Source organism: Aphelocoma coerulescens, chromosome 2 (assembly GCF_041296385.1).
Source record: "Aphelocoma coerulescens isolate FSJ_1873_10779 chromosome 2, UR_Acoe_1.0, whole genome shotgun sequence".
Lineage (NCBI taxonomy): Eukaryota > Metazoa > Chordata > Aves > Passeriformes > Corvidae > Aphelocoma > Aphelocoma coerulescens.
The window spans coordinates 125985990-126004519 of NC_091015.1; the positions used below are offsets into that span (position 1 = coordinate 125985990).

At 38.1% G+C, this 18530-nt stretch overlaps 1 protein-coding gene and 1 long non-coding RNA gene across 4 annotated transcripts in view; both read left to right on the plus strand.

Annotated features, from left to right (window-relative positions):
- Positions 1–1290: 1290 nt before the first annotated feature.
- Positions 1291–18530, plus strand: part of LOC138105096 (uncharacterized) — a 31798-nt gene continuing 14558 nt past the window's right edge. Inside the window, exons 1-3 of one of the 3 annotated variants that reach the window (XR_011148386.1) lie at positions 1291–1471; positions 1568–1618; positions 18359–18423. This is a non-coding gene — a long non-coding RNA (uncharacterized lncRNA). The remainder of the gene's footprint in view (positions 1472–1567; positions 1619–18358; positions 18424–18530) is intronic. The other 2 variants (XR_011148387.1, XR_011148385.1) reach the window with 2 other exon arrangements.
- On the plus strand, positions 10929–12694 carry LOC138105094 (endogenous retrovirus group 3 member 1 Env polyprotein-like). The gene is made up of 2 exons (XM_069004727.1): positions 10929–12285; positions 12614–12694. Exons 1-2 carry the CDS (start codon positions 10975–10977, stop codon positions 12635–12637), a joined length of 1335 nt encoding a protein of 444 aa, XP_068860828.1. The 5' UTR covers positions 10929–10974; the 3' UTR covers positions 12638–12694.

The window sequence follows — 18530 nt, forward strand, 5'->3', positions numbered from 1 at the left end:
ATTTTTATTTTAAAATTATTTTTAATTCCAGGAACTTAAAATTATGTCAGTAAATATTTCGAGTATAGACAAAAACCAGAGGTCAGCATGTGGTAGTTTTTCCACATAGAGTTCTCTGACCAATCGCCAGGAAAAGAAAATTAAAAAATAGAAAGCCAAGTACCTCATAACTATATACAAATTAGTTAAATTAAATTTTCACTAAATTTAACTGTGTGAGACAGCTGCAACTATAAGGTAAAGATAAGTTCGATCCCTCCAGGCATCCTCCAAGCAAATTTTTGCAGTGACTCAGAATTTTTAATTTTGTAAATTTGGACTGCCTCCAAAGCAAAGGAATTTTCTGTATTTTTCACATGATTGTACATGTCTATCCACAAAAAATAGAACCTTTTTCCATAGGCCAAAAAAATATCTTACCTGTTCATGCCTTAACTCAAGTCACATTGAGATGATTATAGCGTGCTATAAAAATGAGCCAAAATTCGATGCTCAAACGGTATGCATGTGTGCACAGGAACATCAGCATTATAAAATAGTCTGTTTGCAATTAGAATACTTCCTGTTAATGGAAGTAGCATCGCTGCTCTGCTCTGCTGAGCAGATAAGAGGATTTGCCACTAATCCACCAGTCCCTACCCTACTTCCCTATCCACTCACTTGTTACTATAAAGTACTTTCACCTGAGCCTGCTGGGATAATGTACTGACCGAGGAGCAAAAGAAATATGTTCTGCAGGATGCATGTTCAGTTTTTCCATACGTCTCACTGATGTACCATCCCTTCTGTTGAAAGTTACCCTTAGATTTCCCTCAGACACCTGGATCTGTCTGGAAAATATCTGGCTTAGTAACTAAGGAATATGTACGTAATGCTTAGTGTACGGCTAAATGCCGAGGGGAAGAAGTGGACTAGATCATTCTGACAGCACAATAAATGCATTAAGCAGCATATCTTCAAACTCCTCATAGTGATGAAATGCTATAAAGATTCTACTGAAGAAGGCAAAAATACAAAGGGTTTTCTCCCCTTCATCTTTTGATTAAAATTTTATTCAAAACACTGTATGCGCCACATTTTGGGAAGCTCCTACCTCTCCTCAAGACTTACAATATCAGTACCTTAAGTTAATTTTAAGGAACAAAAAGGAGTTATGTTAATCAGCAGAGCTGTGTTTTATTCAAAACCAGCAGGTACTAATCAGTTAGATTTGCTTAACAGGTGAATCTCATTAACATAGCATGTGGGAACAATTTCATCTACTGATATTTTCTGCATCAGGGATTTAGCTATAAAGGCCATTTTAGGTTTTTAATTATTCATATATAGCACGCAGACAACCTACATGTTGCTGCTGCAGTCCATATTGTCAGAGTGCAGTTTCTAATGTGTGATGGTTTTTCTTTCTTCTAAAACTCCTGCTTTTTAATGTTTATAGGGAAATAACTGTATCAAGAGCTTATTTCAAAAAGTTAGTATTATGTCTTTCTAGTGTGACTGGTTCTATAAACAATTGAAATACAGCATATTAGAAAGGGAATATTTTGTTCCTTTGTTTTTAATGCAGAGGAGTCTGGTGTGGCCTGAGGACTGAACTTGGAGGAGTCATTCTAATGAGGTGAGTCAAGGAAATATCAATAAATGGCTACAGTAATCTAATTATATGTTTCTTTGTACAGTTTGAATTCATTATATAAAATAAAATGTAGCTGGGAAGAGAACTGAGAATGTATTCCCCTTTTAGCTCTTTTGAAACCTGAACAGTTTCATTTGTTGGATCATCTTCTAATATAGATTTCATTTAATGTGCATTTACAAAAAGAAGTATTCATATGGCTTTATATTCTTTAGAAAAAGTGTAAGTGCTATCTTCTCTTTCTTTAAAAATGGGGAGGGACTGAATCATACCACACAGACACTCTGGGAAGATGAACCAAACCACAGAACTATAAAATGCTTTAGTGTATTTAGTAGTAGAGATTAGAGCACAAGAAATGTTCTGCTTGAAGAATTAAATCAAGGACAAATAAGGCACGCTAAATATGCATCTTGTTTTCATAAATCCATGTTGAAAGGAGAAAGAATTACAAGAAGCTGGAAATGTAAAGTGGAACTTTAAAACCAGATATTTCAGCAGAGCCAGCTGCTTCCTTGTTGTTCAAATTCTTGGCATTCTTAGATGTAGGTGTTTATGAACACTGTCTATTCAGACTAGAAGACTTTGGGAATTCAAATTGGATTAAGCTGATTAGTATGCAATGTAAGATAATGTTATGTTGGAATAATAAAAAATTTCTGGTAAACTGGAAGTTTATTTGGTGAATATGGTTTGCTTCATCTATCAAGGTCAACCTGTGTGACCATATTTTCTGCACACAATTTAAAAAGTATATACTTAAATTAAACATCACAAGTGGAGTAAGTGAAAGCAGGTGAAATTTGGTTACACAAATGTTACACTGGAAATGAAAATGAGTAATTTTCTTGTATGTGTAGTTGTTATTTGAGATAGTACTCAGAGCTATGAAAAGTCTTTATCTTTTGTTCTCCTTCTTATTCTACTATTAAGCAAAAGGTCTTACAAGTGAGTGGGACCTCCGGTTCTATCGAGTTGTAATAGTAACACATGTGAATACAGATGACTATATAAATGTTTGACAAGAAGCTCTTGAAAGAGTTGTTTATCTTTGAAGTGAAAGTAACCAGCATTTTTAGGTCCTGATAACATCTGTGTTAACTTTACCCCACATGAAACCAGCACAATTTCTTCTGCAAAATTTTTTATATATATCTGTGTATATATATGTCATACATGAAGTCCCTAATTAAGTTTGGTCTTTGCATGTTAAGTGCCTTAGTTAGTTAATTTTGAATTAAACAGTTCTTTAGATTAAATGATAAAGTTAACCCATCAGCCCAGGTACAAAAATCAAGCTTTATTAGTAGTGTTTTTACTTGTTCAAAGCAGTTTGTCTGTACCAGTCCCAGTTAAAATTCCCAGTTAAAAGTTTACTAGTTAAAAATCCCTTTTTCAAACTCCAAACTACTTGTACATAGTAAGAGTTGTTTTTCCTATGTTCATTGTGTATTTTTATAAGTGTTTTAAGAAGTATTGAATGTATTTTAATGGTTTTTTTAAAGTTTTGCTTTGCACTTTAGTCTTGGGACTAACTCCAAAACCCCAGTTCCTAACAGCCAATTGCTATTTTTAGCCCCATAGCCGTTATTCTGCAAGTAAGCTCCATAGCAACCTGAATCTTAATGAGGGCATGTTACCACCCTTACTTCAACTGCTGCTACCCCCCTAACGACGACAAGCCATTGGTAGACAGAGATGATCTGTCAAAAAGAAAGCACCAATCACTTGAAACCAAAGGGGTGTGCTATGGGCGGGCTGTGGGCGGGCTGTGGGCGGATTGGGGCGGAGCAAAGGCACTATAAAACAACGAGGCAGCCATCAGAGCAGGTGCAGATCACTGCAGATCAGCTGTGGTGAGTGCCAGTGCTGGGTACTTAAGCCTGACTCCTATCTAGGAGCCTTTAATAATTTCTCCTTTTGACTTTTAGACTAGCTAGAAGTCAGCCCAGCACTGCAAGTTTTCTTTCCACTAGAGGTTCAGTGCTGTTAAAGCCTGAAGATCTCTTAATCCCTGCGCTCCTGGGGCATACCTCCTGAGCCACTAAGATCCCAAATTTTTATATTTTTCTAATTTCTGTAATTTTTCAATTTTTCTATTTTTAATAAATTATTTTAATTTTTACTAAGAGTTGTCTCATTCCTCACAACTCTTTTGGGGGCTCGTCCGGGATCCTATTTTTTGCCCTAAAATCCAGGGATTTTGGTTAATTTTATTATTTTTGAATTTTTGCAATTTTTTTTGGTTTTTTTTTTCCCTTTGGATTTACTGGGCTGCCACAAGGATACTGCAGTGGAGAAAGGACACCTCCAGTGGAAAAGACTTGCGGTAAGGCTTGAACCCTTCTTAAAGGGGAATTCAGTTAGGGCTTACCCTTTTTAAGGGCTACTAGTTTTGGGGACCTCCGGGTGGAATTCCCTTTGTGAGAGTGAGTGTGGGGGTTGGCCGTCCCCAGTGTGTGTGAGTGAGACTGAAGGGATTCGTTCTAAGGGGCACCACGAGGGATCACCCTTTTAGAGACACAGAAGGGGATCGAGGGTGGTGGCCAGCCTTTCTTGGGGAGGTTTCTACAGTTTAGGGGTGCGCGCGGCCCCAGTTATATTTTATTAGTGTCTCAGTCTCCTTGGGTCTAGAACCAAGGAGAAACCTCATTTTAAACCCCTCCTGTTTTTTTTTTTTCCTTTTGGCGGGAACAGCCACCATTTTGAAATTTCAAATTTCGGCGGGAACGGCCGCCATTTTGAAATTTCAAATTTCGGCGGGAACGGCCGCCATTTTGTGTCCTTAATTTGAATTCTACCTTTTGTGTTAAGTGCATGTGTGAACTTGTTTTAGCTGGACTTTTGTGGTCAGTGCTATCTAGTACCTTTATACTTTCAGTTAGTTCAGATTGTTTGAGTTATTGGATTATAATCGTGATTTGTTTTATCTGTTTTAATCATAAAATACCCTTTTGGTATTTTGGATTATTGTTTGTGTTATTCATTATAATCTTTCTTCTTTAATTATAGATATTTTAAATTTATCTCTCTTTTGCTAGTAAAGCTACCTGTTGCCTCTTAAGTTTTAAGTAATACATATATATATATATAGATACCTAAAACTCAATCATATTTTAAATAATTCAAATACACATTAATTATATTTAACTAAAATTAATTTCTTTTAGTCCACCATATTTGTTTTTCCCACGGTTCCACCATATTTGTTTTTCCCACAGATCCTCTTAAGTTTTAAGTAATATATATAGATAGCTAAATCTCAATCATATTTTAAATAATTCAAATACACATTGCTTATATTTAATTAAAATTAATATCTTTTAGTCCACCATATTTGTTTTTCCCACGGTTCCACCATATTTGTTTTTCCCACGGTTCCACCATATTTGTTTTTCCCACAGATTCACTATTATTGATTACCTTATACATCTACTATCCCTATTTACTCTTCTCAACATTAGTTGTACTGTATTTTATGGTTATAAATTTATTACTATTGTGCTTTTATATTGTGATAGTGCATTGATTTTAAGTTATTTTATAATATTGTCTTATTATACACTATTGTGGTTGCTTTATACAATATAAAACTTTGGTTAATTTAATTTAGTAAAAAAAAAAAAAAAACAAAAAACCTTCTTCTGCACAAGTTATTTGCTTGCTTCCCTGTAACAGGATGGGACAAGCAAATAGCAAAAGAAAAGACCCAGTGAGGAAATACAAAATCTTCCCAGAGAGTCCATTAGGACAAATGCTCTCAAAGTGGGAAGAAAATCTTTTAACAAAAGAAAAAGATCAGTGCCAAATGATTAGATATTGTCTTTTTAAGTGGCCAAAACAAAAAATTCACAAAGATGGGCTTAAGTGGCCCAAATTTGGGTCTTCTGAAAAATGGCTTTGCGAAGCTCTGTATTCTTATGTACACTGCAGAGCTCCAAAGCATTCTGACGAATTGGATTATGCTAAAATTTGGTTAAATTATTGGCAAAAACAAAGTGATGAACAAGAAAAAAAGGGAGAATTGGAAGAAGAAGCAAAACCTATTTCAATAGAAAAAAATTCAAACCAAATTTTCTCTCTTGCAGAAGAACCAAAACAAAAAGAAAAACAAAAGCCTAAATTAAATAAACCAAAGTGGGACCCCCTAGACTACATTCCTCCAGTAACTCCTCCAGAAAGGAGGGTCCAAATTGAAAGAGAAAGGGTCCTTCCTTCATCGAGTCATCCAACCGAAAGGGACTCAGAAAGTGAAAACGAAAGTGAAAAAGAAATTTCTGTTCCTTCCTGCTCCCATAAAAAAACAATTGAACAAAGGATTTCTTCTAGTCAGGATGGCCCAGCATCTTGTACTAGAAAGAAATCGTTTAAAACGCCCGACTGTCCCACCTGCCTTGGCACTTCCCATGAGTCCAAAATTTTACCTCTTAGGGAGGTACCCATGGGGAATGCACAAGGAGGAATTGGTTATGTTGTTGTACCTCTAGCTTCATCTGAGGTACGGGAATTTAAAAAGGAAATGAAGAATCTAATGGCTGATCCCATTGGGTTAGCTGACCAATTTGACCAATTCCTCGGCCCTAATATTTATAATTGGGGAGAAATGCAATCTATCTTACATTCTCTCTTTACCATCGAAGAACGAAAACTAATTAGAGCTGCAGCAGTCACAGTCTGGGACAGAGAAAATAATTCCAATCAGGGTCCAATTGGAGAACAAAAATTACCCCTGACAGACCCTGAATGGAACCCAAATTCAGAAGAGGGCAGGAGGAACATGAAAGACTACAGGAATTTAATTATAAAAGGAATTAGAGAAGCTGTTCCTCGAGTTAATAACATGAAAAAGGCATTTTGTGGGGAACAGGAAAAGGATGAGTCCCCAACAGCTTGGATGGCCCGGTTGAGGAATAACATCCAACTCTATTCTGTTATTGATTTAGATAGCGAAGGAGGCAAAACTATGCTGAAAGTACATTTTGTGCTTCACTCCTGGCCTGACATCAGGAGAAAATTAGAAAAATTGGAAAAATGGCCAGAGAGGGAGCTGGACGAATTACTGGAGGAAGCCCAAAAAGTCTTTGTTAGGAGGGATGAAGAGAGGATGAAAGCTAAAAGCCGAATAATGAACAACAGTACTAGTGCTCCAATCCACAACCCTCCTACACAGAGTAATTTCCAAGGGGGTATCCCACAAAAGCACTGTCCTCAGCAACAGCCACAAACTTGTACTTGCCATATACAACCGAACTTACAATCTACCTCAAATGTCCAGAGACTCAGAAGATTAATTTGTACATATTGTAATAAAGAAGGCCACGGGCACTGGCAATGTTTCAAAAAGCAGCGGGATCAAGGAGCCCTCCAAGTGGAGGGACAAATTTTGAATAATTGAAGGGGTCAGGGGCTCTATTCTCTGGGGCAAAAACATCTTAAAGAGCCCTTGATAAAGTTAGAAGTTGGACCCCAGAGACAGCAAGTGGAGTTTCTAGTAGACACAGGTGCTGAGAAAACCTGTGTCACTGAAACACCTCCAGGATGCTCTATATCACATGATACATTGGACATATATGGTGCTAATGGCAAGAGTTTTGCTGTTCCTATAATTAAAAATGTGACTCTTTTTATACAAGGACGCACCCATACAGGGGACGTCCTATATCTACCTCAAGCTGGAACTAATCTCCTGGGACGTGACTTCCAAATACCTCTGAGAGTTGGGGTGGTACCGCAAGGTGGAAAAATGACTACTAAATTGTTTGTGTTATCTCTAGCAGATGAGCAACACATTGACCCGGTGGTGTGGGCCAAACCTGGCAACCGGGGAAAAATGGACATCACACCTTTAACTATTGAGTTGCTCCCAAATAGCCAGCCAGTACGTGTACCACAATATCCCCTCTCCAAGGACAAAAGAAAAGGCCTGAAGCCTGTCATCATGGACTTACTACGAGATGGAATCCTCGAAACCTGCAAATCATCCTACAACACCCCAATTTTGGCTGTCCAGAAACCAGATAAGTCATTCCGGCTTGTACAAGATCTGCGTGAGGTCAATAAGAGAGTCCAAACCAGATATCCGTTGGTGCAGGACCCCTATACACTCCTGAGTCGGGTACCCCCAACGCATGCCTGGTTCTCTGTTATTGACCTTAAAGATGCTTTCTGGTCATGTCCTCTAGATTCTCATTGCAGAGACATCTTTGCATTCACCTGGGAGGATCCAGACACTGGACGGAAGCAGCAGCTGCGCTGGACTCGCCTGCCTCAAGGTTACACCGAGGCACCCACACTCTTTGGCCAAGCGCTAGAAGATTTGCTAAGTTCCTTTTCTCCACCCGAAGGGATTCAGGTAACTCAGTACGTAGATGACCTGCTCCTCTCTGGGGAACAGGAGTCTACGGTAAGAGCTGCAACAATACAGTTACTAAATTTTCTAGGAAGGAATGGCCTGAGGGTGTCAAAACCTAAATTACAATTCGTACTACGGGAGGTAAAGTATTTGGGACATCTAATTGGCCATGGCACAAAAAAACTCAGTGCCGAAAGAGTAGAAGGGATCCTAAATTTACCACCTCCAACTTCAAAACGAGAGATTCGGCAATTATTAGGCCTATTTGGATACTGCAGACTGTGGATCGATCAGTATTCACAATCTGCTAAATTTTTATATGAAAAATTGATTGAAGAAGAACCTTTTAATTGGGATAATTCGGACACACAAAAATTACAAAATTTGAAAGAAAAATTAATAAAAGCACCTGTTTTAAGCCTTCCTTCACTAGAAAAGCCCTTCGATCTATTTGTTAACGTGGAGAAGGGAATCGCCTATGGTGTCTTGACCCAGGAGTGGGGTGGAGTCAGGAAGCCAGTTGCTTTCCTTTCCAAGTTACTAGATCCAGTGTCCAGAGGATGGCCGGTCTGCATCCAGTCCATCGCCGCAGCAGCCGTTCTGGTTTCAGAGAGCCAAAAACTCATTTTTGGTGGAAACTTAACAGTACATACTCCACACTCAATAAAAACTATATTAGCACACAGGGCTGCAGAGTGGTTAACTGACCCGAGGATGGTCAAATACGAAACCATTCTTATGCACTCAGACCACCTGAGGTTAGTTGTATGTGCAAACCAAAATCCGGCCCAATTTCTTTATGGAACCCCTTCAGAAAATCAAATAGAACACAACTGCATTGATATAATTGACATTCAAACAAAAGTCAGGGAGGACCTAGTGGACTGTCCCCTCAATGAAGGGGAAATCCTCTTCATTGACGGGTCGTCTCGAGTGGTGAATGGAAAACGATGCTCTGGCTATTCGGTAGTCGATGGAAACCAGATGCGCGTGCTAGAGAAGGGCAAATTACCACCAACCTGGTCAGCTCAGGTCTGTGAGCTCTATGCCCTAGAAAAAGCACTCCACCGACTAGCTGGAAGCATTGGGACCATTTACACCGACTCGAGATACGCTTATGGCGTAGTCCACACCTTTGGAAAAATCTGGTCCGAAAGGGGATTCCTGAACACCAAAGGCAAAGATATACTCCACAAAGAATTGATTCTAAAGATTCTAAAAGCACTACAACTACCTCGGGTGATCTCAGTAGTGCATATTCCAGGCCATCAATCGGGGACCACCAAAGAAGCTCAAGGGAACAGCTTAGCAGACTTGGCAGCAAAGGAAGCAGCAGTGGAAGAGGAGGTAAAAGTGATGGAAGTAGACCAACTTCCAACTAACATCACCACAACTGACATTACATCACAAACTAATGTTTTACCCACGCCCATTTTCACAGATCAAGAGAAACAAAAATTAGTTTTAATTGGAGCTAATGAAGATTCTCAAGGTCGCTGGTATTTGCCAGATAAACGTCAAATTCTAAATAAAAATCTAACCCGAGAAATTTTACAAAATATCCACCAAACTAATCATTGGGGTTCAAAGGCTCTGGCGGATCACTACCTCAGAACTTTTGGATGCATTGGTGTTTATGAAATCGCTAACCAAATAACACGGGACTGTGTAATCTGTCAAAAAGTTAATAAAAAGGTAATGAAAAAGAACACTGGCGGAGGAATTGAATTGGCAATCAGACCTTTCCAAAACATTCAAATTGATTTTACAGAAATGCCTCCTGTCCAGAGGTGGAAATACCTATTGGTAATCGTTGACCACCTTACTCACTGGGTGGAAGCTATTCCAACTGTCAATGCAACAGCCCAGACAGTGAGTAAGGTGATCCTCGAGCAAATTATCCCTCGTTATGGGATAGTCCACCGAATAGATTCAGATCGAGGTACTCATTTTACCTCCCAAATTATACAACAATTAGCTCACCAACTAGGAACGAATTGGAGATTACACACCCCGTGGCATCCACAAAGCTCTGGGAGAGTGGAACGGATGAACCAGACAATTAAGAACACCCTCACAAAATTAATGCTAGAAACAAAATGGACCTGGGTAAAATGCCTTCCACTCGCTCTTCTTAGAATCAGAACACAGCCAAGATCTGATTTAGGCTGCTCACCATACGAGATGTTGTATGGGTTGCCCTACCTTGTTACATCACAAGAGCTGAATGCAAAAGAGTGTGGAAACACCAGTGTACAACAGTATGTACAGTTAATTGCCAAAAATCTAGAGTTACTGAGGGAAAGAGGTCTTCTTCCACAAACACCCCCACTTGATTTCAGCTTACATCACATCAGTCCTGGTGACTGGGTGTTGATAAAATCATGGAAAGAAAAGTCATTAACTCCATCTTGGGAAGGTCCATTTCAGGTCCAGCTAACCACCGAAACAGCCGTCCGAACATTTGAAAAGGGCTGGACGCACGTCAAGAGAGTGAAGGGTCCGGTAGCACCACCAACTGAAGAGAAGAAACCTCCGGACAAACCAGCAAATTAAGCATCCTGTTTGAAAACTCCACTCAGCAACCTTCAGTCCAAGTTAATAAAACCCTGTACTCCCAGTTCTTCCCCAGTTATACCCCGTTAATAAGCACAGTTTTTCCCAGTTACACCTTGTTAATAAGTGTTAGCTACAAGTTGTTAAATTAAGTTGAAAATATTTAGCTATTAATTTTGTTCCTTGTTATTCTCTTTTACAGACTCTGCATTCGCATAACCATATTGTCCCATTAACTGTATAGTAAGGCTCCATTTGAAGCCAGCATTCTCTTTCAATAACAGTTTGATCAGACTCCAAATTTATGGGCATAGTACCTTTAATCTTTGACAAGGCCAACCCCAAAACAACCATGAGTTTCCTGAAGTCTGAGAGTACTAAAAGACTATCTGAAGGTGAGAAGCCTAAAGAAAGGACCAAAGAAGCAAAGATGACAAGTCCCACTAGCAGAGGCAACCCTAATGCAAACAGCTCCTCTCGGGTATGCCTAAAGGGGAAAGAAAGCAACATCCTGCTAAGTGTCATCTATCTCTGGATCCTCTGGCTTCCCTTCACACAAGCAGCTGACAGCCGCTGTCACCAATGTTACAAGACTGTGTACCAGGCAGAAGGAAACTCATTCCAAATCCGACACTTTTTCCGAGCACATACTTATGTTAATCCATCTTGTTACAACATAACAGAATTAAGTACCTGCTCGGAAAAAGGACACAAGTATTGGATTGGCAGAAACATTGGCACCCAAATACATAAACAGAAGGGAGAGTGCCCCTCCCAAGATGATTGGCTCTGTTTTAATTTTAAATATATAACTAGGACAGAAGATTTGGTAAAAAGAAAGACCTATGACACCGACCTGATCCAAGAGGTGGTCATAGAGGAAAAGGAAAAACAAAAAGAAAACAATCCTTTGATGTCAAGGAAAAACTTATTTATTGACCTGGCAGAAAGGATTGGACAACAGCTAAATTTAACAAATTGTTGGGTGTGTGGAGGAACTTTAGAATCGGAAAGTTGGCCTTGGCGGGGAGTCAGTCTTGGACCCCCCGATTTACTCCGACTGAGTAATCTTTCCCCCACAACCCGACATGACAATGAAACCTGGCTGTTAAGTAATTCTGTTATTGGAGAAGAATGTATCTGGAGGAAAGGAAGAAAATTTTTAAAAGAAGTTGGTGAGACAATATGCAAAAGGTACCTGGTAACTGATGGGCAAAAACACTGGTGGATACCTCAAGAACCAGATGTATTCTGGTCTGCAGAAAAGATCAAAAACAAAAACTGTGTTTTGCATTCTGTTAAAAAACTCTGGCAGTGCTGGGATCAGGGAAATCCATACTCTGTCCTGCCACAAATCTCCAAGTACTGGAACACACCAGCAAGTATACAACCCCACTTCTGGGAAGCACCACAAGATCTTTACTGGATCTGTGGTAACCGAGCATACTCCAGCTTGCCACCTCGCTGGAAAGGGAGCTGCACTCTCGGAGCCATTCAACCAAACTTCTTCCTACTTGGTGAAAACGCGGGAGCCCACCTTGGAATCTCCCTTTATGATGAACTTTCCCGTACAAAGAGACATGTAATAGGAGGGACCCAAAGATGGGGAGAAGAAGAGTGGCCAGCCGAGAGGATCCTAGAGACTTATGGACCTGCAACATGGGCACAGGATGGGAGCTGGGGGTACCGAACTCCCATCTACATGCTAAACCGGATCATCAGACTGCAAGCACTAATTGAGGTAATCACTAATGAGACCTCTCTTGCTCTTGAACTGCTTAACACACAGCAAGGGCAAACTCGAGCAGCCGTGTACCAAAATCGGCTAGCATTGGACTATTTATTAGCAGAGGAAGGTGGAGTATGTGGCAAATTTAATACATCAGACTGCTGCATCCATATTGATGATCACGGTGAAGCCATCACCAAGATTACCCAAAACATCAGGAAACTAGCCCAGGTTCCAGTGCAGAAGTGGCAGTCCCTAACCACTTCCGAATGGTGGGGAAATATTTTCCAAGGACAATGGTGGAAGAAAGTTTTAATCATTGTTGGACTCTCTCTTACAGGACTTATTTTCCTCCCATGCTTAATCCCCTGTTTTATCCGTCTAATCACCACTGTCGTCCAAGGTATGCCACTGATCCAGGATCTTCAAGGACAACAGCAGCGTCCACCATTCGCTCAAAAGATTATGCATATCAATAACAGTAACAATAAGAAAGCCAGAAAGGAGAGAAAAATTGCCCAGCAAATATGGAACAGTTTTAAAGAACTTGAAACTATCCCTGAAGAGCTACCCAGTTTCACTTAAATGCAAAGACCAAAGATGCAAGCATAAGAGAAAAAGGGGGGACTTGTCATACATGAAGTCCCTAATTAAGTTTGGTCTTTGCATGTTAAGTGCCTTAGTTAGTTAATTTTGAATTAAACAGTTCTTTAGATTAAATGATAAAGTTAACCCATCAGCCCAGGTACAAAAATCAAGCTTTATTAGTAGTGTTTTTACTTGTTCAAAGCAGTTTGTCTGTACCAGTCCCAGTTAAAATTCCCAGTTAAAAGTTTACTAGTTAAAAATCCCTTTTTCAAACTCCAAACTACTTGTACATAGTAAGAGTTGTTTTTCCTATGTTCATTGTGTATTTTTATAAGTGTTTTAAGAAGTATTGAATGTATTTTAATGGTTTTTTTAAAGTTTTGCTTTGCACTTTAGTCTTGGGACTAACTCCAAAACCCCAGTTCCTAACAGCCAATTGCTATTTTTAGCCCCATAGCCGTTATTCTGCAAGTAAGCTCCATAGCAACCTGAATCTTAATGAGGGCATGTTACCACCCTTACTTCAACTGCTGCTACCCCCCTAACGACGACAAGCCATTGGTAGACAGAGATGATCTGTCAAAAAGAAAGCACCAATCACTTGAAACCAAAGGGGTGTGCTATGGGCGGGCTGTGGGCGGGCTGTGGGCGGATTGGGGCGGAGCAAAGGCACTATAAAACAACGAGGCAGCCATCAGAGCAGGTGCAGATCACTGCAGATCAGCTGTGGTGAGTGCCAGTGCTGGGTACTTAAGCCTGACTCCTATCTAGGAGCCTTTAATAATTTCTCCTTTTGACTTTTAGACTAGCTAGAAGTCAGCCCAGCACTGCAAGTTTTCTTTCCACTAGAGGTTCAGTGCTGTTAAAGCCTGAAGATCTCTTAATCCCTGCGCTCCTGGGGCATACCTCCTGAGCCACTAAGATCCCAAATTTTTATATTTTTCTAATTTCTGTAATTTTTCAATTTTTCTATTTTTAATAAATTATTTTAATTTTTACTAAGAGTTGTCTCATTCCTCACATATATATATATATATCTCTATAGTTTATATCATATTTCTATGTATATTTAGCATATCCTTCAGAATTACATATGCAATGTTTAAATATACATAATTTTACACTATATATTGCATGTAATATGCATACTTTAGATACTACATAGATGTAATAGGTATACAATATAGATTACAATACATGTAACATGCACGCATCTATATTATATACACACATATAAATATCTGAATATAAACATGTATTTAGGAGTACATTGATATTCCCTAGATTTGGGTGCCTCAAATAAGGTTGTCTCATCCAATTATAATAACCTGTGAGCAGTAGTGCCAGCCTTGGCACTCACAAATTTGATTTGGAGTCAAGAGTGTTTTAGAAATATAACTGTAAATAAATTATCACCTGGACAACAAGATCAGTAATTTTTGAAGCCTAATTTAATTTTGGTCTCACCTGCAGTTGTGCTTATGGTTTCTGAAGACTGCCTGTGTCCAAACCTTTTGACTTGCTCTATGGGAATAATTTTAAAGTATCTGACATAACATGCCAATATGAGAATGCCCTCTCCTGTCTTTACCTAATAATTACTTGCTTAAATGCAAAGTAACTGATTGCTTTTTCTGTTGCAATGTATGTCTTGAATTTATGGGCAAAACCTTGCTTTACTAAATGCAGTGCAAGGGGCTCTCAGTGGAAATTTTATTTAATTACTTTTTTTTTTTTTTGGTTATCAGAGATGTAAGCTTAATATCAAAGGATTAAATCAGAAATAATGTGAAGAAGGGGCAGGATTTTGTATGCATTGTTACACATTATGTGCCTAATACTGTGCTATAAAGCTTTCTGTCACAGTGACCTTCACACTCTGTCATACGAGGGAGTTACTCCACATAAGGCAATCGCATTTCCTTCTGAGTTTCCTCCAGAATGTCACATTCAGAACACTTTTCCAAACTTCTTGATTCTGAGTCATATTATTGCTGAATATTTGTGTAAATCTTTGAAGTGACCACGTCAGTATGCAAAGCTCCCTTTCAGTCGTGTTGACAGTACAGGTATTCTTGTGACCACTTAGGGTCTGTAACATTAGTTGATTATAAAACATTTTTCCTCAAACACCTTATGCAAGATGGTGCCCCTTGCATTAAATGTTTCTGGGGACAGCTTTACCAAAAATGGTTCTGTTATTTTTTTTTTTCCTGCAAACTGGATAATTTAAGGAAATTATTTCAATTTTCCAGGCACTGGGAAGCTGCAAGAGATTTACATTTTTGGGTCTAGGATTTGAAAAAAATCAGAATTCATCTTATGGGCTTACGGTTTAAAATATGAGCTCTAAGACTGAAAGAAATGTCGTATTTTATGTGCCGAGTAGAGTTTGAGAAGAAAAATTGCAAAACTCCAACCAGAGTTAAATACATTCTACACCTGCATGTTATGCTGGGAAAAGCCTTCTGTACATTATCATTTTTTTTCTGCAGTTCACAGCCTGTTTTTGCCTAGTTGGGCATGTGGAAATTTTGTATTCTTACAGCTGTGCAGATAAAGTCATCGCTTAGCCTTTCAGAGAGTCCTTCAAAATATAGCTCCTTCATTCAAGTTTTAGCCTAATCTCTTACACTTATGTCCTTAAAGATATTTTGGCAGCAAACACTGAAATAGAATAATTCTTAAATTCATTTCTTTTAGAAGGCAGTAAAAGACCTGTGCCTTCTCTGCCTTTGGACCCATCTACAAAATGAACATCATCGTGTTACATCATCTCACAAAAGCAGTCAATTGGGAGAGAATTTTTTTTTTTTTTTTGAGTATGATTTAGCAAGGTAGAGAGTAAAAAGGTCTAAGTCTTGAAAACTGAAGAAAGAGAAAAATCAGTAAAGTCACTCCTAACTGAGCACTAACCTTTTGAGGTACAGGACTGCTGTGGTCGTGGAATTAAGTTTGCATCCTAATACTTATGCAGAAGGGAATGAGATCAAGACAATACTCTTTCTAAATAGTTAATTTAAAAACTTTGGGTTCTCTGAAGTATGATTGCATGGATTAATCTCTATATATATAGCATAACTGTACAGTTATGGATAAATATGTGCACTTGGATTGAGCTTCTTTTGTGCTTCTACGTGTCACTGCTTGCTTGACATAATTATATGTGGAACAAGAGGAATATTATCTAGACAGCTAAAATTACTACAGTGGAAAATTTACCTGCAGTTGACAAATGTATCTTCAAAAATAGTGTATTTGAATTCTTGAGAAATGAAATGGATAAGTTTTGCGTGAAATCATAGACTCTATTACATATGTATATATTTTTTTAATTCTTAGTTACTGCATTTTTGAATATGCAGACTATTTGTTCTTTAATAAGTAATAGAAAAGATAAACCTTTGGACCAAGGCAAAGTTATGATGAGTGCTTTCAAAGTTCTTTGATAAAGCTACTCTGCTTTTCAAACAGCTAAGGATAAAATGTATTAAGTGAAAACACACTTGGCAATTAAATGAATAACACTTTGGTTTCAATTGCAATTCATATTCTTTTGACCAAATATGAATTATAGAACTTTCTAATTTATTTTAATTATATTCTTTAATTAAGTCTTTCTTAATTGTCTGCATAATGAATATCATGATCAAAATACATGTTGACTTAACTAGATAACAAACATTTATAGATATTAATTGTATTGGTTTGGTGTTCCATTTTTGGCAATGTATTGCTAAAACCCCTAAAAAGGAATGCATCAAAGGACTAGATGTGATAGGGCCCTGAGCAACCTATTACAGTGAAAGGTGTCCCTGGCCAAGGCTAGGATGTTGGAAATAGATGATCTTTAAGGTCACTTCAATCCAAACAATTCTATGACTATGGTTCTATTTATATGAGTTTCTCCCCATTTAATGGTAAGAAGTAATTGTCCACAACTTCATATAAGGTCATGGAGTAATAATGCACATGCAACTCTTTTGAAAAAGGCAAAATAATCTAGGTCTTTTAACTGTGGATGTGGATGTCCTTTAAAACACAATTCTGTTATAAAATTGAAACACCTCACCTTGAAATGTGGTTCACTATAGAGAACTGTATCTTCTGCAAAATTTATTATAAAAAAAAGTCCTTGAGGATATTTATTGGCTTTAAAAAACTTAGTGCAAGTCTCTTCTCCATCTGTTCTCGAGACCTAAGACTGAGGCTAACTCCCACCTAATCCCATTTTCATGGAGCTTCATATTCCAAATTTTTTTCTTCTTTGATATCAAAAAGGTAAATGTTGACTTAATAAAGTTTATTGCTATTCAGGTCTGAATTCTGATTTTAAGTTCCAGAAATAGAAACCATTAAAATGATACTAAAAGAGCATGATAGGTGATACAATGGATATAGGTGGTATAATCCATCATGGATTCCTAATTGCATAACCCTGACTCTAGGCTTGCCTATTCTTCAGGCATCTATGGTACCAAAAGTGTCTTTGACAGTGCAGAAGGTGACAGCAGGATGGAGACCATGAAATGTCTGTTATTTTTCTTGACTGTGGAATCCAAGAATTTCCAGAGCTTGGAGGGGGTTCTGGTTTTTATTGCTGAATTTTCTTTAAGAAGATGGGAATTTATTTGACCAGTGTAATTTTTATCAGCATATATGCTATAATCACAAATATCTTAAGGAAATAAATTATATTGTATTGGAAAAAATATGTAAAAACAAATCTCCTCCACCTTCCCACTCTCTCTCTCTCTCTCTCAGAGTGAAGCTTTTCTTCTGAGCTTACTCACACTCTAAGCTTATCCATCTTGGTAACCAACTAGGTAATATGAAATCATTTTTGGCAATATTACTTTTAGGAAAACAGTCAGTACTGGTGCCATGAGCAGACAGGTTGAAGGTAGCCCTAACATTGATTGAGATGATGAACAGTGGTACATTTGCAGCTGAGGCTTCTCTGAATGACTATGGATTTAATGGAGCTCAGCAAGGAGCGGGCTTGTCCTGTTTGGCACAGCTATATCAAGTTGCTGTAGATGTAACCAGAGATAGTTTAAAGCAGTCCTGCCAACACCATCAGCTACTGCTAATGACCCAAGTTAATCCTAGTCTCATAAAACTTAAACTTTGTTTGTCCTTTCATTGATTCTATAAAAACTTTAGAAATGAATCATCCCATTCTGTCTTTACTCAGCTTCTAATATAGAACTGTTAATTGAGGGCTTAATGACTAATTTTATCGCTTTCCTTAAGAAAAGTTAATTCTCCAGGGCTTTCAACAAAGAAGAAATAGTTCTCCTACAGTAATCTTTTGTTTAAATCTTTTAATACTGCTTCTAGAGGCAATTCAGATGGTCGAACATTACTGCTGTAAGTCCCTGATTCTTTTTGAATTTCCCACACAAACTTCTCAGAAAAATTAGCATACTAGTAAATTACAGACTTAACAAAACAGGATTTATGTTAACTTTACTTTCATCACTCTTCTCTATAGACTTACGACAGTCAGGAAAATTTCCTGTCTTTTCTACACTCTGACAGATACAGAAAGAAAATCAGGTAAACATTTATATAACTAAAATATGTAACTTCTTAAGCCAGAGAATTCTGAGTTTTACCTTTACAGTATGTTTCCTTGAACATATTAAAATATATTAAAAATAATA